The sequence below is a fragment of the Triturus cristatus genome, chromosome 8 (genome assembly GCF_964204655.1).
Source record: "Triturus cristatus chromosome 8, aTriCri1.1, whole genome shotgun sequence".
NCBI lineage: Eukaryota > Metazoa > Chordata > Amphibia > Caudata > Salamandridae > Triturus > Triturus cristatus.
The window spans coordinates 751239332-751256286 of record NC_140591.1 but is presented as its reverse complement, the minus strand read 5'-3'; the positions used below and the strand labels follow the sequence as shown (position 1 = coordinate 751256286).

General features: G+C 43.3%; 1 protein-coding gene across 1 annotated transcript in view; it reads right to left on the bottom strand.

The window, feature by feature from the left end:
- The window catches only part of COL4A2 (collagen type IV alpha 2 chain), a 633759-nt gene that overhangs the window by 118174 nt on the left and 498630 nt on the right, over positions 1-16955 (bottom strand). The window contains exons 28-29 of the mRNA XM_085622168.1: positions 9423-9530; positions 8541-8762 (exon numbers count right to left, since the gene is read on the bottom strand). Coding sequence (XP_085478294.1) covers positions 8541-8762; positions 9423-9530 — 330 coding nt within the window. The remainder of the gene's footprint in view (positions 1-8540; positions 8763-9422; positions 9531-16955) is intronic.

Below are 16955 nucleotides of genomic sequence, written 5' to 3'. Positions count from 1 at the left end.
GTTTTCTCTCTAAAAAACGCGACATTTTTACACCATATTTCATTCTTTGTTACCCTTTTATTAGTCACCAATTGACAGGGAAGCGGAGACCATTGGTTATGCAGCTTTCTGTCACATGATTAAGGAGCAATCCTCTACCGAGCTCAAACCTAGTCTGTGTCTGTTTTAGACTCCACTCTCAGGTACCCAGCTTCATCATGATTGGTTGCTAAGCAGGAGCTAGTACAGTAAATACAGTTTGCCCTGAGTGCAGGCCTTCTCTGTGCACCCCGGAGATGCACCCACTCAATATCAATTCTTTTTGGGCTCTAATATTGACTTAGGTTCATATAATTACAAGGATGTACTACAGAGGAGTTGGAACTTGGGGTAGATGCACCCACTCAATATCAATTCTTTTTGGGCTCTAATATTGACTTAGGTTCATATAATTACATGGATGCACCACAGAGGAGTTGGAACTTGGGGTTCAAAGTGTGCTACAGCCCCCAGAAAGTCACCCCCTTTAGAGGGCAATTTATATACAGAACTGATTGCCACTTGTAGTGAGACCTTACAATTCTCCTATAATTGGAAACCTTCTCTTTCCTTGAATGTCATGTTGTGTGCAGGGACGGCTTTAGCGCTGGTGGCGCCCAGTGTGACAATGTGAGTTGGCAACCCCAATGACCACTTCCACCACGGATTCTCTCACTAGCATCCTTTAACAGTGACCAAGTTAGAATAACCACTCTATCTCAGATTCATTGAATTAGTTATACAGTGCCACTCATACCAGTAAAGGATGTCAGAGCACTTTGCATCACACACACATTACACAGAGACAATCAACCATACGTGTGTAAATCAGTGTACAGGAAATGTTCCAAAAGCCAAAGGACTAAAAGTTATAAATTGTAACTAACAAAAGGATGTCTCTTTTAAAAGCAGTAACCTGCTGATCTGTTTACATTATATGCACTCTGCAATCTACTTGGTACATGTTCATTGCGTCAGGCATATTAACCCTATGCACCACCTTCACATAAGTCAAAACCTCAAGTGTACAAAACTCTGATCTCTCTTCAGGAAGAATATCAATCACATGAGTTATCTTGACATTTTTTGTGAGGCCTGGTAATTGCTGGAGGAAAGAAATACTGCAGCAGGTGCTTTAAAAACATAATACACTTGCAAACACCCGGTGGCACCAGTCGCACTGCCCTTAAGCCGGCACTGGTTGTGTGAGAGTAGTACTTTGTGGAGTACAGTACGCCCCGAGTCCTTGAAGAAAGACACCATGACTGTTAAACTCAGTATAGGTCACTCTGAGTTGAGTCAGGGCCCATCTGGATTCTGTCACCCTGGAATGTAGTTTTGCACCACTGGCCCTGCCTACACCTCCAGAGTACCCTGGGCTGTTTATTTATCTCTCTCTGTTTGGCACTGAACCCTTAATACACATAGACAAAAGATAATGAAGCAAAAAAGCAGCTGTGACTCTGAGCAGGGTTCTGCTACCTTTCTGTGAACGTGAGAAGAACCAGGAAAATGTGCTCTGCTAATGGCGAATGGCAAAGAACCGACTGTGATGTGTGAACCACATATAATTCCCAGACCATTTAGTGGCCTTCTTCTTCTTCTTCTTCTCCCTGCTTCTTGAGATGAGACAAATCAAGATACCCTTTAAACCATTTAGACAGCTTCTGAATTTCTAAGGTGCCAACACCCATGACTGAACACAGGCTTTCCCTTCAGTGTCCACAACTTTGGATAAATAATGGAAGATCTGAGACAATGTGTCAGCTCCATTTTAACTTCGGAATAATCATTCTGCACTTTCATGGAAAAAGTTTATACCTGGTGCAGGATCCTGTGTTGCTAAGTCCATTGAGGCCAGCACTAAGCCTGGGACTACTGAGCTGACCTGCTCCTACTCTAAATTCAGGAGAGCACATTAGACCTAGCAACCCATGGCCAGCAGGACCTAAATATCTTGACCATGACTGACTCTTTTTGAGAGAAGGACCACTGAAATTTATGAACTCTAGAAAGCAAAATGTTAATGTCAACCTTTGACTTCAGATGACTCTTGAACAAGCTTAATGTGGCACGATGGGCACCCATAAAACGTGCGGTCCAGTGGTTTCTTTGGTTGATTTTTTGTTTGGGGATTTAGGGCGTTTGCATGCATCACGCTCTGCAGCATTGACCCCAGCTGCTCGGTGCCTACTGATGAGTTTACCTATCACTCACAGAGACACTGTTAAAACCTTTTCTCTTTGAAATCATGGTAGGTAAGAAACCTGATCTCTGTGATAGAAGTAACATGCATGAGCTTGAGAGACTTTAGCTGAGTACAGTCTCATGCACTCATGTCACTGCAGTGAGAATGTTACATATACGTTCACTATTTCCATAAATGGAATGTGGCCATGGGCTCAGTGTTACAACGTTAGTAGGGCTTTAAGAAGAATAAAGCTCTAAATGTATTTATTGCTGTATCTAGGCCCAAGAAGCTGCTAGGACTTTTTGATTGTGTTTGTTGATCATCGCATTTAATATTTTATTAATCTGAAGCTTAATTCAATATTTAACTTTGTCTTGCCATTGACCTTTATGGAGCATTAATTTAGTGTGCCATGCTGTGTCTCAGTTCTAATTCTATAACCAGCAACTAAATTAGGCCTTGGCGGTTCCACCTCAAACATAAATAGTATTGTTTAGTGGCATTGAGCAATGTGGTTGTTCCTAAGGGAATCAGGCACCAGTGGTAAATTACAGTTCACTAAGAACTGCTTGGTAACCAGTGACAGTCCCTCGACCTGGAGCAAAGGTTTTTTTTTAAAGTCAGTAACAAAAGTGAATGTAGCAATTGGAAAGACTAACTGGGAGAAAAAGGAGTGAGACTCTATGGGAAACAATTGCATACTTGGGCAGACAGGTTAAGAAACTGGGAAAAAAAGAACTTGACCCATACACAGAACAGAGAAATCAGAGCGGTGAGAAATAGAAGCAAACAAGACAGAATAGGAAGCTGTGAGGGACAGAATATGAGATAAAGATGAGAAGAGCAAACTGATGAATTGACTGACTTGAAACTGAAAGAGAAATTAAGAATTCTAGTGGAGACAAATAATGTGTAGAGTTAGGGCTTCATTACAATGTCGGTCAGAAATCATTCCAACCGACTCCTTGTCGTAATCGTTTATGACGGACTCGGGTTCAGGGAGTCTGACCGATTCCGATGTTTCCGAACACTGTTCGGTCGGACTCCCGTTGACTTCAATGGGAGCCTATGTTCCCACCGACAACGCAGGCTCCCATTGAAGAAAGGGGTGCTTGCAGAAAACCTTGCACCCTGTGGCGGGCACTCCATGGTGCCTGCCACACTGTGCATGGATGTAAAGAGGTGTCCCATGGGTACCCCCACAGACCACAACCGGAGGTCTCCGGGTGAAGGGGGGCCTGCTATGGGCCACCAAAATCAGTTTCCAGCAGCCATTTTGTGTAGGACAGACCGATTCGGAAAGGCTGTCCAAATCCGACATCGTAATACTTAGGTCGGAAACGCGGTCCATAGACCTGTATGATTCGGCTCCAACTGACTCGCAGTTTCTGATTGCCGGTCGGAACAGAGTCGGAAAGACGGAGCAGTTACCTTTCCATCATAATCGGTCGGTCGGAATTGTTTCCGAGTCGATCGGAAACATAGGTTCCGACACGGGTTAGGAAAATCCAAATGCCGTTCGGAGACTTTCCAACCAACATCATAATTGGCCTCTTAGTTAGAAATGAACAAATGAGTAATAGAAGAGAATGCATGTGTCAAGACCTGAAGAACAAAACAGAACTGAAAAATGCATGTCACAAGAACGTAAAGAGCATCAAAAAGATCTGAAACAAAACCAAACTTAATTTAAGGAACCTACAGAATCTTACACTTAAAACCAGGGAATCCAACACTTGAAGAGAAGATACACAATCCTATTCAGGTGAGCTATATCAACTTGCTCCAAGTGAAACATCAACAGCCTGAAACCTCTACTCATTTTTCGTAAAACCTAACATTTTTCTCTTTGAAAGTTACCTGAACCAATAATCCTCATTCACTAAAACATGACAAAATTATCACTGAACTACTACCCTTTGAGTCACCTTCACTTTGACATTTCTTCCTGTTTTTCCATTTCTTTACCTCTAATAATGTCACTTAGCTACGTCTTTACTTATGCCTTACACTTATCTAAGTGTTCTATTACTCCATGTACCAAATACTGATACCCAAGGTTAAGTGCACTATATAGGAATATATAAATACATAATATTTAAATCCATTACGTAAAAATACATAAATAAATAAACAAATTAACACATAAATAATTTAATAAATCAAGATTGGAGAATGAATAAAACATAGCCAGAGAAAGAATGGGTCAGCAATGAAGAAGGAATGAGTAAAAGCTGGTGGAAGAAAGTCGCAAAAAGGTTCAAGAATGGATGAGAAGTGAAGAAGGAATGGGGCAGAACTAGAAAACAGAGTGAGGATGGACTAGATCTGGAGATAGATTGGGACACAGATGAAGAAAGATTGATGTAGTACTGTACATTGAATGTTAAAAGGATCTATAAAGTTCACCTTTACATATAAGGTACCCTGGCGCTATTACTAATACCAAAGGAAAAAGGGAAACTAGTGAATTAGGCAGAACTGAAAATAGAACATTGCATGGCTGGGCGAGGGTGGGGCAGAATGCCACAGAAATGGAGAAACAATGAGGCAGGACTTGAGCGAGAATGAAATAGAACTGGGTATGTAATTGAATAAACTTGAAGAAATATGAAGACGAATCAGGCAGAACTTGTGAAAGAATAGTGAGAGAAATAATAAGGCATAAAAACATGATAGATACTAGAGAAACAATGGGATTGCACTCATATACAAATCATCAGACAGGACTGAACTCAGATTGGTGACGCAGAACTGGAAGAGACAGACGAGAGGAAATCTGGGAGGAAAAACATGAAGTAGACCAAGAAGAAAAAAACATAAGTAGGTCCAAGATTGGGCATTACCACAATAATTGGAAACCAATAAAGACAGAAGTTGTACCCCACTCCTAGACCCCTTTTCTAGGTCAGCCATGTTGGAGTCAGGCACACCCAGGGTTTTTACACATGCCAAATCTCCAGCATGTTCAGATCATCAGAAAGGACAGATTCTGCCATATTAAAGGTTACATAGACTTTAAAAGACAGTGCTCTGATGAGCAATGCTGTCAGCTGAAATATGCATCAATGTCATGGCGATTTAAAGAATAGCCCTCTTTGTCAATGGCAGTGCTTTCCAAGGCTTCTAGAAAATAGGTGAGGAGCAAAAGTAAATATGTAGAATGTGCACACCCCCTTGCACTCTTCCTTGTGGAAGAGTGGAGGGTGGCACCTTGCATAATTTTATTATCTACTGTATGCAGTTGTCAGCTAGTCAAATATATCACTTCAACCATTGCTGAGGCTTTGGCAGACAGTATAGACAATACAAAGTGGGACCTCAACAGCAGAAACCACCCTTCTTAATATGAGGTTGTGGGAGAGATCTTAGTGGATATAATTTGATTGCCCTGGTGTATGTTCTCCATACACTATCATATTTGATGTTTGCCGAACATGGCTGTTTACAGTTTAACCTGGCTCTTCATGACCAGATAGTTGTCAATTAGCTGGTGTAGTAACCAGTAGCGGGCAGTATTGTGCAGGAGTGGAGGGCGGGCGGGAGTGAGGGGGAGGTCACAGGGACAAGCTTTTTTTTTAAATTAATTTTAAAAATGTACCGGCAGCCGGCCACGTTGCGCTGTTCTGCTGCTCACCTCGCAGGCACAGGCTCCCAGCCTCCTCTGCGGCCAATCCTGATGCTGCTCTCATGCATGAGAGCAGCATCCGTATTGGCCTGAGAGCTCTGAATTTGTGCTCTCAAGCCAATGCCTACTCTCTCCAATCCAGCAATGCAGCTGGGTTGGAGAGCGCTTCAGTGCGTGACCGCCGGCCAAACAGTTATGCGCACTGACAGTGCACTACCACTCCTCCTGTGCATGTGATCCCTCTGGTCCCGCCACCAAGACTTGTCTTGAAAATGAAAATAAAATGATAATAAAAGGTGTTTATGATAGTTTTATTTTTCCTTTCCTGCTGTTTTCAGGCAGAGGGGACAACACACCTCCTCCACAGAGGAGGAGCCGCCGCTGATAATAACGTATTCAAACAATCCATTAGCAAGTGATGAATGGGAAGAGCTTGACAAAGGTGAATGACAAAGACAGCGAACTGTTCTACTGGCAAACCATCAGATACTGCATGCAACCGTCCTCTGGCTCGGGAGCTGAATTATATTTTGTGAAACAAGTCAGCCTTCATAGGAAGATCTGATGACCTAAACTGGACAGAATGATCAATAACACACTGTTGACATTGCCAATAGACACATGACATGCAATTTCCTAGACAATGTTTCTCAAACATCACTGAAGCGTAAGCATATGTATGTTAGCGAAATTGACAGCACCAAACAGTCAATTACACTGCGTTCAGAAAAAAAACAGGTGTATCCTTAATCTCACTGTTTCAATTTGTTATACAAAAATATATTTGGATAATATTGTTTCAGCAATTTTATTTTCAGAACATTTACTTCTCACCTCTCTCTCTCACCATCAGAGCTTTTACTGTCCTAGTTTCTATGTCAATTTATGGATTACCACTCCTCAGTGGCATAAGAATAATGAGTACAAAAAACCTGCTTCCCAAAATATTGGTACATAATTATCGACTATCAGAATATTCTGATGGTAAGTATAGAATTATTGTTCATGACAATACATCTGCATACCTTGACGATGTATATATTGGCAAGGTACATATATGTGGATTCAAGTATTGTAATCCAATACTTACCAAAATATACTTATCTTTATGATAATCTGGTAGCCTATATTTTAGCCACGATATAGTGTCTGGTCGATATTTAAATGTCAATCAGGATCATGGTAGTAAACCCTACTCCTCACCTGATGAATGTTGGCTTGCGAGGTCACTGCACTGGCAGAACTAATGTTCATTACCTTTTTTTAATCTCTTTGTACATATCGAAAATGCAGGAATTAGAAATGGACAAACAGGAGATGCAGGAATTGGAATTGGGCAAATGGGAGATGCAGGATTTAGAAATGGGCAAATAGAAGATGCAGGAATTAGAAATGGGCAAATAGGAGATACAGGAATTAGAAATGGGCAAATAGGAGATGCAGGAATCAGAAATTGACAAATAGGAGATGTAGGAATTAGCAATTGACAAATTGGAGATGCAGGAATTTGAAATGAGCAAATAAGAGATGCAGGAATTAGAAATTGACAAATAGGAGATGCGGGCATTAGAAATGGGCAAATAGGAGATACAGGAATTAGAAATGGGCAAGTAGACAATGCAGGAATTAGAAATGTGCAAATAGGAGATGCGGGAATTAGAAATGGTCAAACAGGAGATACGGGAATTAGAAATGGAAAAATAGGAGATGCAGGAATTAGTAATGGACAATTAGGAGATGTAGGAATTAGAAATGGGCAAATAGGAGGTGCTCTCGATAAGCTACCAAATGTACTGCTTAGAGAGCAGGCAATACACCTGTCCCTTTGAAAATGTATTTGTAACTTCAGATTGATACTGTATACTACTTCTTAGAGATGAAAAAATGGCAGGTTTTAGAAAGTGAAACTTTGAGAATGTAATTTACACTGATTTAATTTAGGGGTTCCTGTGGTAGCAGTTAATGCCTGACTTGCACTTTGGTATCTCTGGCACTGGCCATGCAAAACCCGGTCTCTCTGCTCATGGAGGCAGAGGGGCAAACAGCAAGCAATCTGGAATCAAAAACCCCTGTTTGCTTACTATAGCTTCACTCCTTGCCCCTGCACTGGCCCATCTACAGTTGATAAAAGTTTGTTGAAGGTGGTTAGGAGTAAACTCTTTGATGTCATACGTGGTCTAAGAGCAAGTGATGTCGCTTCCACTATCCCTGGCCTTTTGATACTGTTTATAAAACGTAGAAAGATGACGAAGAGAAAATTTAGTGTCACTTGCTGGAAGATAGTTTAAATTCTGCTGCCGGTGGTCAGCTTTTTGGACTATTGTGTAGAGTGTCCAATAGAGAGTAATTGATGTGCGGCATTTAGATTTCTGGACTTTCCCTCCTCACTCACATCACCCTTATCAAGCCCCCTGTATCCTGAGGGAGGAACACTTGGCTTGATTAATGGAGAAATATGAATTGAGCTGAAATTGCTTAATTTCTTATTCATCTTCTAAGATGGACATATACGTTTAGAGTTTTGTGTTCTGATATACAATATTTTCTTTTTTTTTCTCTTGTAGGATAACTTGACAAGTTTTACTTTGGACCAATCTAGAATATGGCCTGCTGGACTGTGCAATGACCTTGATGGGAATTTAAAAAACTTTAAGCAAGGGTACTTTAACACTAGAAAAATATCCAACAAAAACAAAGGCTTACCGCTGACGCCTTTTACTCCAGGTTGTCCTTGTTCACCTTTTAGACCCTGTGGTCCGCGTAGTCCTGGATCTCCTGGAAATCCTGCTGAAGCTCCTAGAACATCACCTGTGGCCCCTTTTTTCCCTCTCGATCCTGGAACGCCTACTCGTCCTTCTTCACCTTGTGGTCCTTCCTGCCCAGGAAAACCGGGCAAGCCTTTGTCTCCCCGAGGTCCAACGAATCCTATTGTGAAATGTTAACAGGTAATCCATCTACTCGAATAGACAAACTTGAGTATCAGCACCATTTATAGGAATCAATGTCTGTATAACCAATGTGGTACCAACAATACATTCAGTAGGAAAAACAGTGAAGTGGGTGCATTCTAATGTGTATTTGAAATTAGGAAACCGGAAGTGAAGAAGAGGATGTTGCTGTGATTATTCTGAAGATTGAACAAATTGGAAATTACAAATTTAGGTGAAAGGAAGGCAAAATAGCTTGTATTTGAAAGGAGGATCAGGCTGGAATAGGTAAATCCCAGTGTTCCATCTGAATCCCAATTATATAAAAAAAAATATAACTGACGATAAAATCAAGAGCAATTCAAAAAACAGTTTTAGCAGTTTAAGAGTACTTCATTGGCCCTTTTTCAGCACGTCGGTTCCTTATAGGAAAAGGAACGCAGAAGTGGAAGAGCAACTTCACTAAAAAAGCACATCTAAAATTGCAGTTATTAAGGAATGTTCAGGACACATTTCTAGAAATGCTTCATTAACCCTCCATGACCAACCAGAAAAGTGTACATCTAAAACTTAAATGATGGAGATGTGTTCAGGATGAATGTCTGACATGGAAATTGTCTTGGAGGTACCATAAGATGAACTTTGATTGATACGCTACCTTCTGGTCCTGGCACACCGGAGGTTCCTGCTTCACCTTTGGATCCTTTAAACCCTTGATATCCATCAGGGCCCGGTTCTCCAAAGAACCCGGGTATCCCTCTCATACCTGAATAATGATAAGACTCAAGCTGTTAAACCATGCAGGAGGAAATAACAAATTACCAACAGAGGGCAGTACACATCATAAAACTAGATTCCTCTTTGCATTTGTAGAGAGGACCAGTTTGTCCCATAATACTTCATGGGATGTTTATTTGGATGTAGTGCATGATTTGCAAAACAAAGTAAGGGGTTTTCTTAGTAGCCTGCTTCCGGTGATGCTGAAGGGTTAGGTTGCGAAATAACAAGGATGCTCAGTCTTGATTCCTCTTCTTCCATTTTCTTCCACCACTCTTGGTTTAGTGTCTCTTTTTCTCACCCTTACGAGTTATTTTTCTCCTTCTTTCTCCTTTTGCCACTGTTTTAATAGCTTTCTCTTCCTTCTTCCTTTTGCCACCGTTTTCTACTTTTCTTACTGTTGGTCAGATTCTAATGATAGAAAATAAGTCCTGATCCCCCACAAATGTCAGTGCTGACCACCAGCAACCCCCGGCATAAATAAAGCACTGCTTAGGTGTTATTATCACATTATATTTTGCTTTTTTTAGTTACCAATGTTTTGTTGCTCCTCAGCTAGGTTCACGCCCTATAAATACCCATTTGTATCTACATTTATACCTTTGCCCCATGTCACTGGGTTTCTCAAAGTGCTCATAGACAGCAACTAGCTGAAATCAAACCTACCCTCTAATATGTACTATTGCTCAAGGGGCAGATTTAAAATGTTGCCTAACTCGCAAAACTCAGCAGTAATAACTGCTTTCCAGGCATACTTCTAAGTAAGTCATGTGATTTTTTTGAAGGCTGATATTTGGAAAAGGCACTGTTGTACATAGTATACAATTACGCACTGTTGAAAGACAGCCTGATGTGCAAATACAATTATTTTTCATTTTTCTTTTTTTTCTCAGAAGTGAAAATATATTTTCTCATGGAGAAACCCCTTTCCTACAGTCACATCAAGTTTAGCAGTGATCCATTCCCTTTCCCACCCTGTTGGGGAGTTACCCCAACCCTTTGCTGGAATAAAACACCGACCTATCCAGGCTGCAAAGGGGTGGATAACTGCTTGGAAATACTCACAAACATGAGTTTGTGGGAATTCAAAATTTACATTTGAAACCACTCCTTGCTACTCATACTCTCATTCCTTTATGTGGGGATTACTACTGCGTAAATGGCTTTGTGAATTAGGAGGCCCTATGTTTTGAGATGGAGCATGTCTGCATATGTTTGCAGCATATCTGAGATGCTCAAGTGTAAATGGAGTTCACAAATATTTGTTCAACTGCATCTTGGAGATGGCCCAGGATTCTCCAGATCTACCACAGTGTTGGCAGCACCAGTGACACAGTGTTGGCAGCACCAGTGACACAGTGTTGGCAGGACCAGTAACACAGTGTTGATCATAGCGCGGAACACACTTCTGCTGCTTGAGAATCGCACAAACCAAGTGCAGAAACAATTACACAAGGCGCTCAAAAAATTACAAAAATTTCAAAAATCACAACTATTGCGACTGACTTGTCAACTCAGTCAATTCTAATATGATTCAGAATTGGGTTTCTCAAACTTGTGGGTGCCAAGCTTGTAGGTGCGAGGCTTTATAGAACTAAGTATGACCCACAACAAAAGTAAGGGAAATCCACGGATCGTAATGCAATAATTGACGTTCAAAGATTGGAACAATATCAGGTGAACCTACTTGTAAAATGGAAATCTAAAACATTTTTACAAGCGCATGCAGAAGACACCAAAAAGAAGATGGCCTGCTAGTGGAGTTTTTTAGAAGAGCACCTCTGCTATTAAGCAAAGTACTGACAGAAACCGCGGGTAGAGGAAAGGGGGCATATTCATGGTGTTTAAATTGAGATGGATGGCAGAAGTCCTATCAGCAAATAGTTCTTTGGCTCCGTCATCTGTTCTGCAAACGTGTAGTATTAGCTGTGCCTTAAGTGATGGTGATTCGTCTACCTTGTCTGGTCGTGGAACCTCAGTCAAAGTCTGCTACACAAAGAATGGAGGGTTTTCTCCTGAATGGTAACTATGGTCTCTTAACAGTGCCGGGAACTCCCAGACAATCACCACCCCCTACACTCCACCATATTAGTAGCGGCATGTGAAATTTGTGGAACACACTTTTGTGTAATTACATGAGTTTCTGCATACATTTTAAGAATTTATGGAAAATGCAAAATTGTCATTTAGCACTATATTTTAGCATGCTTGTTTCCGGTCTAGGGAGGACCTGGCTTGGTAGTTCGGGCTGCACTGTTCCCATGAGGCACAGGGTCAAGACTGATTTGCATATGGCTGGGTTTAAACTGGGGTGGTATGGTGAGCAAAAGAACGATGGATTTAAAACAGATCTTTTGACTGGAGTGAATGTTTGATTTGCTCTGCATTCCATCCATCATCTGTGCATCTTTTGCTTTCTCACCCTAAGTGCGCCGAGTATGCTCAGATGTGGGTCCCGGGCTCACTGTGCCACTGGATTTAAGCTAGCCTGGCTGATAAGGGGTGATGTCCCGAAATTGGTCCCAGGATACTTGTTTCCGGTCCAGGGAGGACCTGGCTTGGCAGTTCGGGCCACTGGAGTGAGTTCCAATGAGGAACAGGGTCAAGACTGATTTGCATATGGCTGGGTCTGAACTGGTTTGGCATGGTGAGCAAAAGAACGATGTATTTAACCCAGATCTTTTGACTGGGGTGAATATTTGATTTGCTCTGCATTCCATCCATCATCTGTGTGTCTTTGCTTAACATTTCAAAATAGTCACATGGGTTAAATTTACATACAATATTTTTAAATCAAGATCCCTTACATAGTCACTGGTTATACTAAGCATCTGTCAGGCACTTTGCACTACTAGTCCTAAACCACTATAACAGTGGTTCTTAACTGCATTCAAGGGACCCCTCAAGGTTTGCCACACCTACTCAGGGGGGCTGCAACTGCTTATATAATTAAATATGATCAGAATCGATTAATAACGTCTATATGAATAAACAAGGAACATGTGAAATTGAGAATTTTAATCTGTCCTGTAAACACAAAGGAATTTGAAATTGCGGCTAAAAATTAAGTTGGTATCCTCAGATTGATTTGTGGGAGCAATGCAAGTGCATCAAACAGAATACAGTATGGATAATAGGTGACCTCAATAGAATTTTTTAAAGCTTCAGCCTTCCCAATAAAATTATTTTGTTTTTATATTTATTTATAAATTAAATAAAATATTTCAGCGTTTGTGTATTTGTTTAATGAATGCTTGTTTCTGTATTTTTGTGTTTTGTTTTGCGGTTCACATCACTGAAATTGCCTTGCTAATGACGTAATGAGAGTCCCTGGATTCCAATAATGATTCAGTGGGGGTCCATAAAAGTCAAAATATTAAGAACCACTGCACTGTAACATTGCCAAGCAAGACTACATACTGTAGCTCTTAATAACACTCAGGATTCACCACTAGGGGGACATTGTTAGAAATATACTTCTCAGAATGAGATACTTTAGTTAAGTACTTTTCAATAGGCAATAGACTTTGGATGCAATAGATACAGTTGTTGCAATAGACAACACAATTTCAAACACAATTATACATTGAGCTCATGGGGAATTCCTAGTAAAATGCAATAGATTACTTTTTGGATTACTTTTCTTACCACAAGACTGGATCCTAGATTCAGTCCTGGGACAGTTCCTGTAAACAGTTGAGTAAAAGCACTTTGGTTACAGTAGTGATTTTTAAGCAATATTTTGGTATTTTAAAAGTTGACACTTGGAAACTTTTTCTCACAGAATCACCAATGCTATCCTAAGGGAGGAATTTCACTTAGCAGGTAAGTGGGGTTATAGTTACTTTCTCTAACTCAGTGTTGGATCCTGGACCCAGCACTGGGGCACCACCTGTAAACAGTTGGAAGAATGTGTTTGGGTTATACAGGCGATTTTTAACGAATATTTGTAAGTTTGCAAAATCGACACTTAAAATCTTTTTCAGCAAAAACTAGGCTATGTTATCTTATAGAAGGAAATTCAAGTTACCGGTAAAGTATGTTCTTGTTACTTTTATAATCCAGTGCTGGGCTCCTAGGCGCAGCACTGGGACATCTATCTAAAACAGGTAAGTAATTACGTTTTCACAGTTGGTCTGATTTTTAAAGAATATTTGTAGTTTGCAAAAGAAATTTCACAGAAAAACAGTCAATGGTTTCCTATGGAAGAAAATTGGGTTAGCGGTAAGTACGGTTTTAATTACTTTTCAGGGTCAGTGCTGGGCACCAAGATCCAGCACTGGGATATCTCCTGATAGCAGGTGAGTGTTTTCGTTACTTGGTTGATTTTAGGTGAATATTTTAAAGTTTAAAAACTCCACACTTAGAAGAATTTCCAAGTGAAACCAGTCAATGGTACCCTATGGAAGAAAAGAGAGTTATAGGCTTTTGGGTAAGTACTCGACTGGCAGAGTTTTTTTTTTTTTTTTTTTTTTTGAAAAACCTTTATTTAAAAATCAGGACACAGCTATTCAGCCGACAGCCCGGAGGTTCGGCAGCATTAAGAGTTAGATACAGTGATGCGTCCCCAGTACAGTACAAAGAGAAGTGCAAAGGTCCAATTTTAAGTGAACACAAAAAACTCACAACAAACCCCAGCAAGGCAAGAACATTGAAAGCCCATGGTGAGAGCCCCCAGGGGAGGCCGGACCCCACTCATCTACCAGTTACAAGACAGTGTAAGGAGGAAGAAGGGGGACAGCAGAGGCCAAAATGGTTCATGATCCAGACTGTGCTGGAAAGAAGGTCAGGGGGAAAGCTGTTCCTCGGGAGGTTCCAGATCAGGGGCAAGACATATTCCCCCCCTGTATTGATTCCACCGCCCCCAGATGGCATGCCACTTCCGGGGGCGGCCTCTAGAGCAGTAGACCGTCTTCTCCCTAAACATGCTCCAGTCCATGTTCTCTTTCCACGCAGTCAGTGTAGGGGGTCCCGAGGAGCCCCACAATCGAGCGATATCCCTTTTAGCGACCATGTTACCCAGAGTCACCCATTGGGTCCGCGCCTCATCGAGGTCAGTGGGCCCCCAGATATTCAGGAGACAACACCGCGCCTCCGGCTGCACAACAATGCCCGTCACTTCCCCCATAACTGCATGGACTCTCCTCCAGAAGTCTACAATGACCCCACATTCCCAAATGATGTGCAGGAAAGTACCCACCATACCACACCCCCTCCTGCACAGGCCGTCCTCCGAGAACCCCATGTGGACCAGCCTCGGCCCCGTCACATACACCCGGTGCAGTATTTTAAGCTGCACCAGCCTCAGACGCGACGGGATCGCAACCTCCTTAGGAGAAGAAACAGCTGACTGCCAGTCCTCATTATCCAACTCGAGGCCATCCCTAGTCCACTGTTCCCTCAGCCCCAAAAGCATGTCCGCCCGGACGTTTATCAGTTTCTTATATATGAGCGAGATCGTGCTCTCGGGCATATGACCATCAAGGACCCGGTCCTCCAGAGGAGAGGACTCCGGCACCTTCTCACCCTCCACGAGGACTGATCGGAGGGCGTGGCGCAGCTGGATATACCTGAAATACTCGGAGGGCCCCAGCTCATACTCAGTCTGCAACTCCTCAAAGGACTTCACCTTCCCCTTATGCAGCACATCCCCCACCCTGGAGATGCCTATCAGGTCCCACTTATCAAAGCCTTTTGTATGCCAAAGCCTTCCCAATCTCTCCGATTCAAACAATGGGGTAGCGAGGGTGAGCCTATCCTTCCAGCCCAGCGAGTCAGTTGCCATCCTCCACACCCGCACTGCCACACCGGTGGGGCCCGTGAGGGACGAGTCTAGGGACCGCGAGTATAACGCCCTGTAGTAGTTACCACCACGCAGCAACCACCTGTCCATGGCATACCCAGGGCTGAGGGCAGGGCCATAAAACCCATGATTGATCGCGCTCAGCTGTGTGGCCCAATAGTACCGTCGGATGTCTGGGAGCGCAATGCCCCCATCGTACCATGGAAGCGTCAACTTTGCAATAGCTATTCGCGGCCGCCCATCCCACAGCAACGTCCGTTGGAGGCCTTCGACCTCCCGAAAGTATTTGGCCGGTACCCAGTCCAAAGTATTCTGGAGGGCGTAGAGGAAGCGGGGAAGAGACATCATTTTGAACAGGGCCGCACGCTCAACGAGGGAGAGCGGCAGCCTCCGCCAACCTTCAACATCGCGCCTCAGGCGTGCCAGGGGGGGGGAGCAAGTTCTTCTCATAGCACACAGCAGGGTCCATGGAGATAAATATCCCCAAATACACGAAGCCCTGCAGGGCGACCTGTATCGAACATGTTCTAGGGATCGGTGGGACCCCGCCGCTAAGAACATACAAGTACGACTTGCTCCAGTTGATAACGAGACCCGAGTTCCTACCAAAAGATGTGAGTACGTCACAGACCACTATAAGTGACTTCTTGGGTGAGGCAAGATACAGCAGGATATCATCGGCATAGAGCGAGATACGGTCCTCGTATTCAGGCGACCACCGAAGGCCCCGTATATCCGGGTGCCAACGTATCCACGCAGCCAGCGGCTCAAGGGCGAGGGCGAACAACAAAGGCGACAGGGGACAACCCTGCCGAGTACCCCTCCCAAGCTGAAACGGAGTCGATGCCCGACCATTCACCACCACACTCGCAAGCGGCCCCTCGTACAGCAACCTCACCCAGCTCACAAAACCGCGACCAAAGCCGAACTTGGCCAGCACGGCCCACAAGTATGCCCACTCCACCGTGTCAAAGGCCATCGTGGCATCAAGAGACGCCACAATAGCCGGTTCACGCAGCGTGCCCGCCCTGGCGATTACGCCATGAAGACGCCTAAGATTTAATGCTGTGTTTCGGTGCGGGATGAAGCCGGATTGATCCGGGTGGACCAAGTCGCCAAGTACCCTAATCAAACGGGTCGCCAGGAGTTTAGCCAGAATTTTCGGCTCAGCGTTGAGAAGTGAAATGGGCCGATAGGAGGCGCACCTATCTCGGGGTTTACCCTCTTTGTGTATGACCACAATCGACGCCAGCCGCTGATCCAACGGGAGGGTCCCATCCCCCCGCGCCTCCAAAAACATGGCGCGCAGGTGAGGGGCGACCCTATCCGGGAACAGCTTGTACAGGTCGATCGGCAATCCGTTCGGTCCAGAGGCCTTACCCGAGTTTAACGCGCGAATAGCCCCCGCCACCTCGTCGACCGTTATGTCACCATCTAAATCGTCCCTATCTATAGCAGAGAGGCAGGGCAGCTCGATATCACGGAGGAGGTTACACGAGTCCTCGGGCGGCCTATCCGACACAGAGGCATAAACCCTACAGAAATACTCCGAGAAACACTTTACAATCCCCTCAGGTTCCACAATCGCCTCTCCCCTCTCTCCCGTCAACT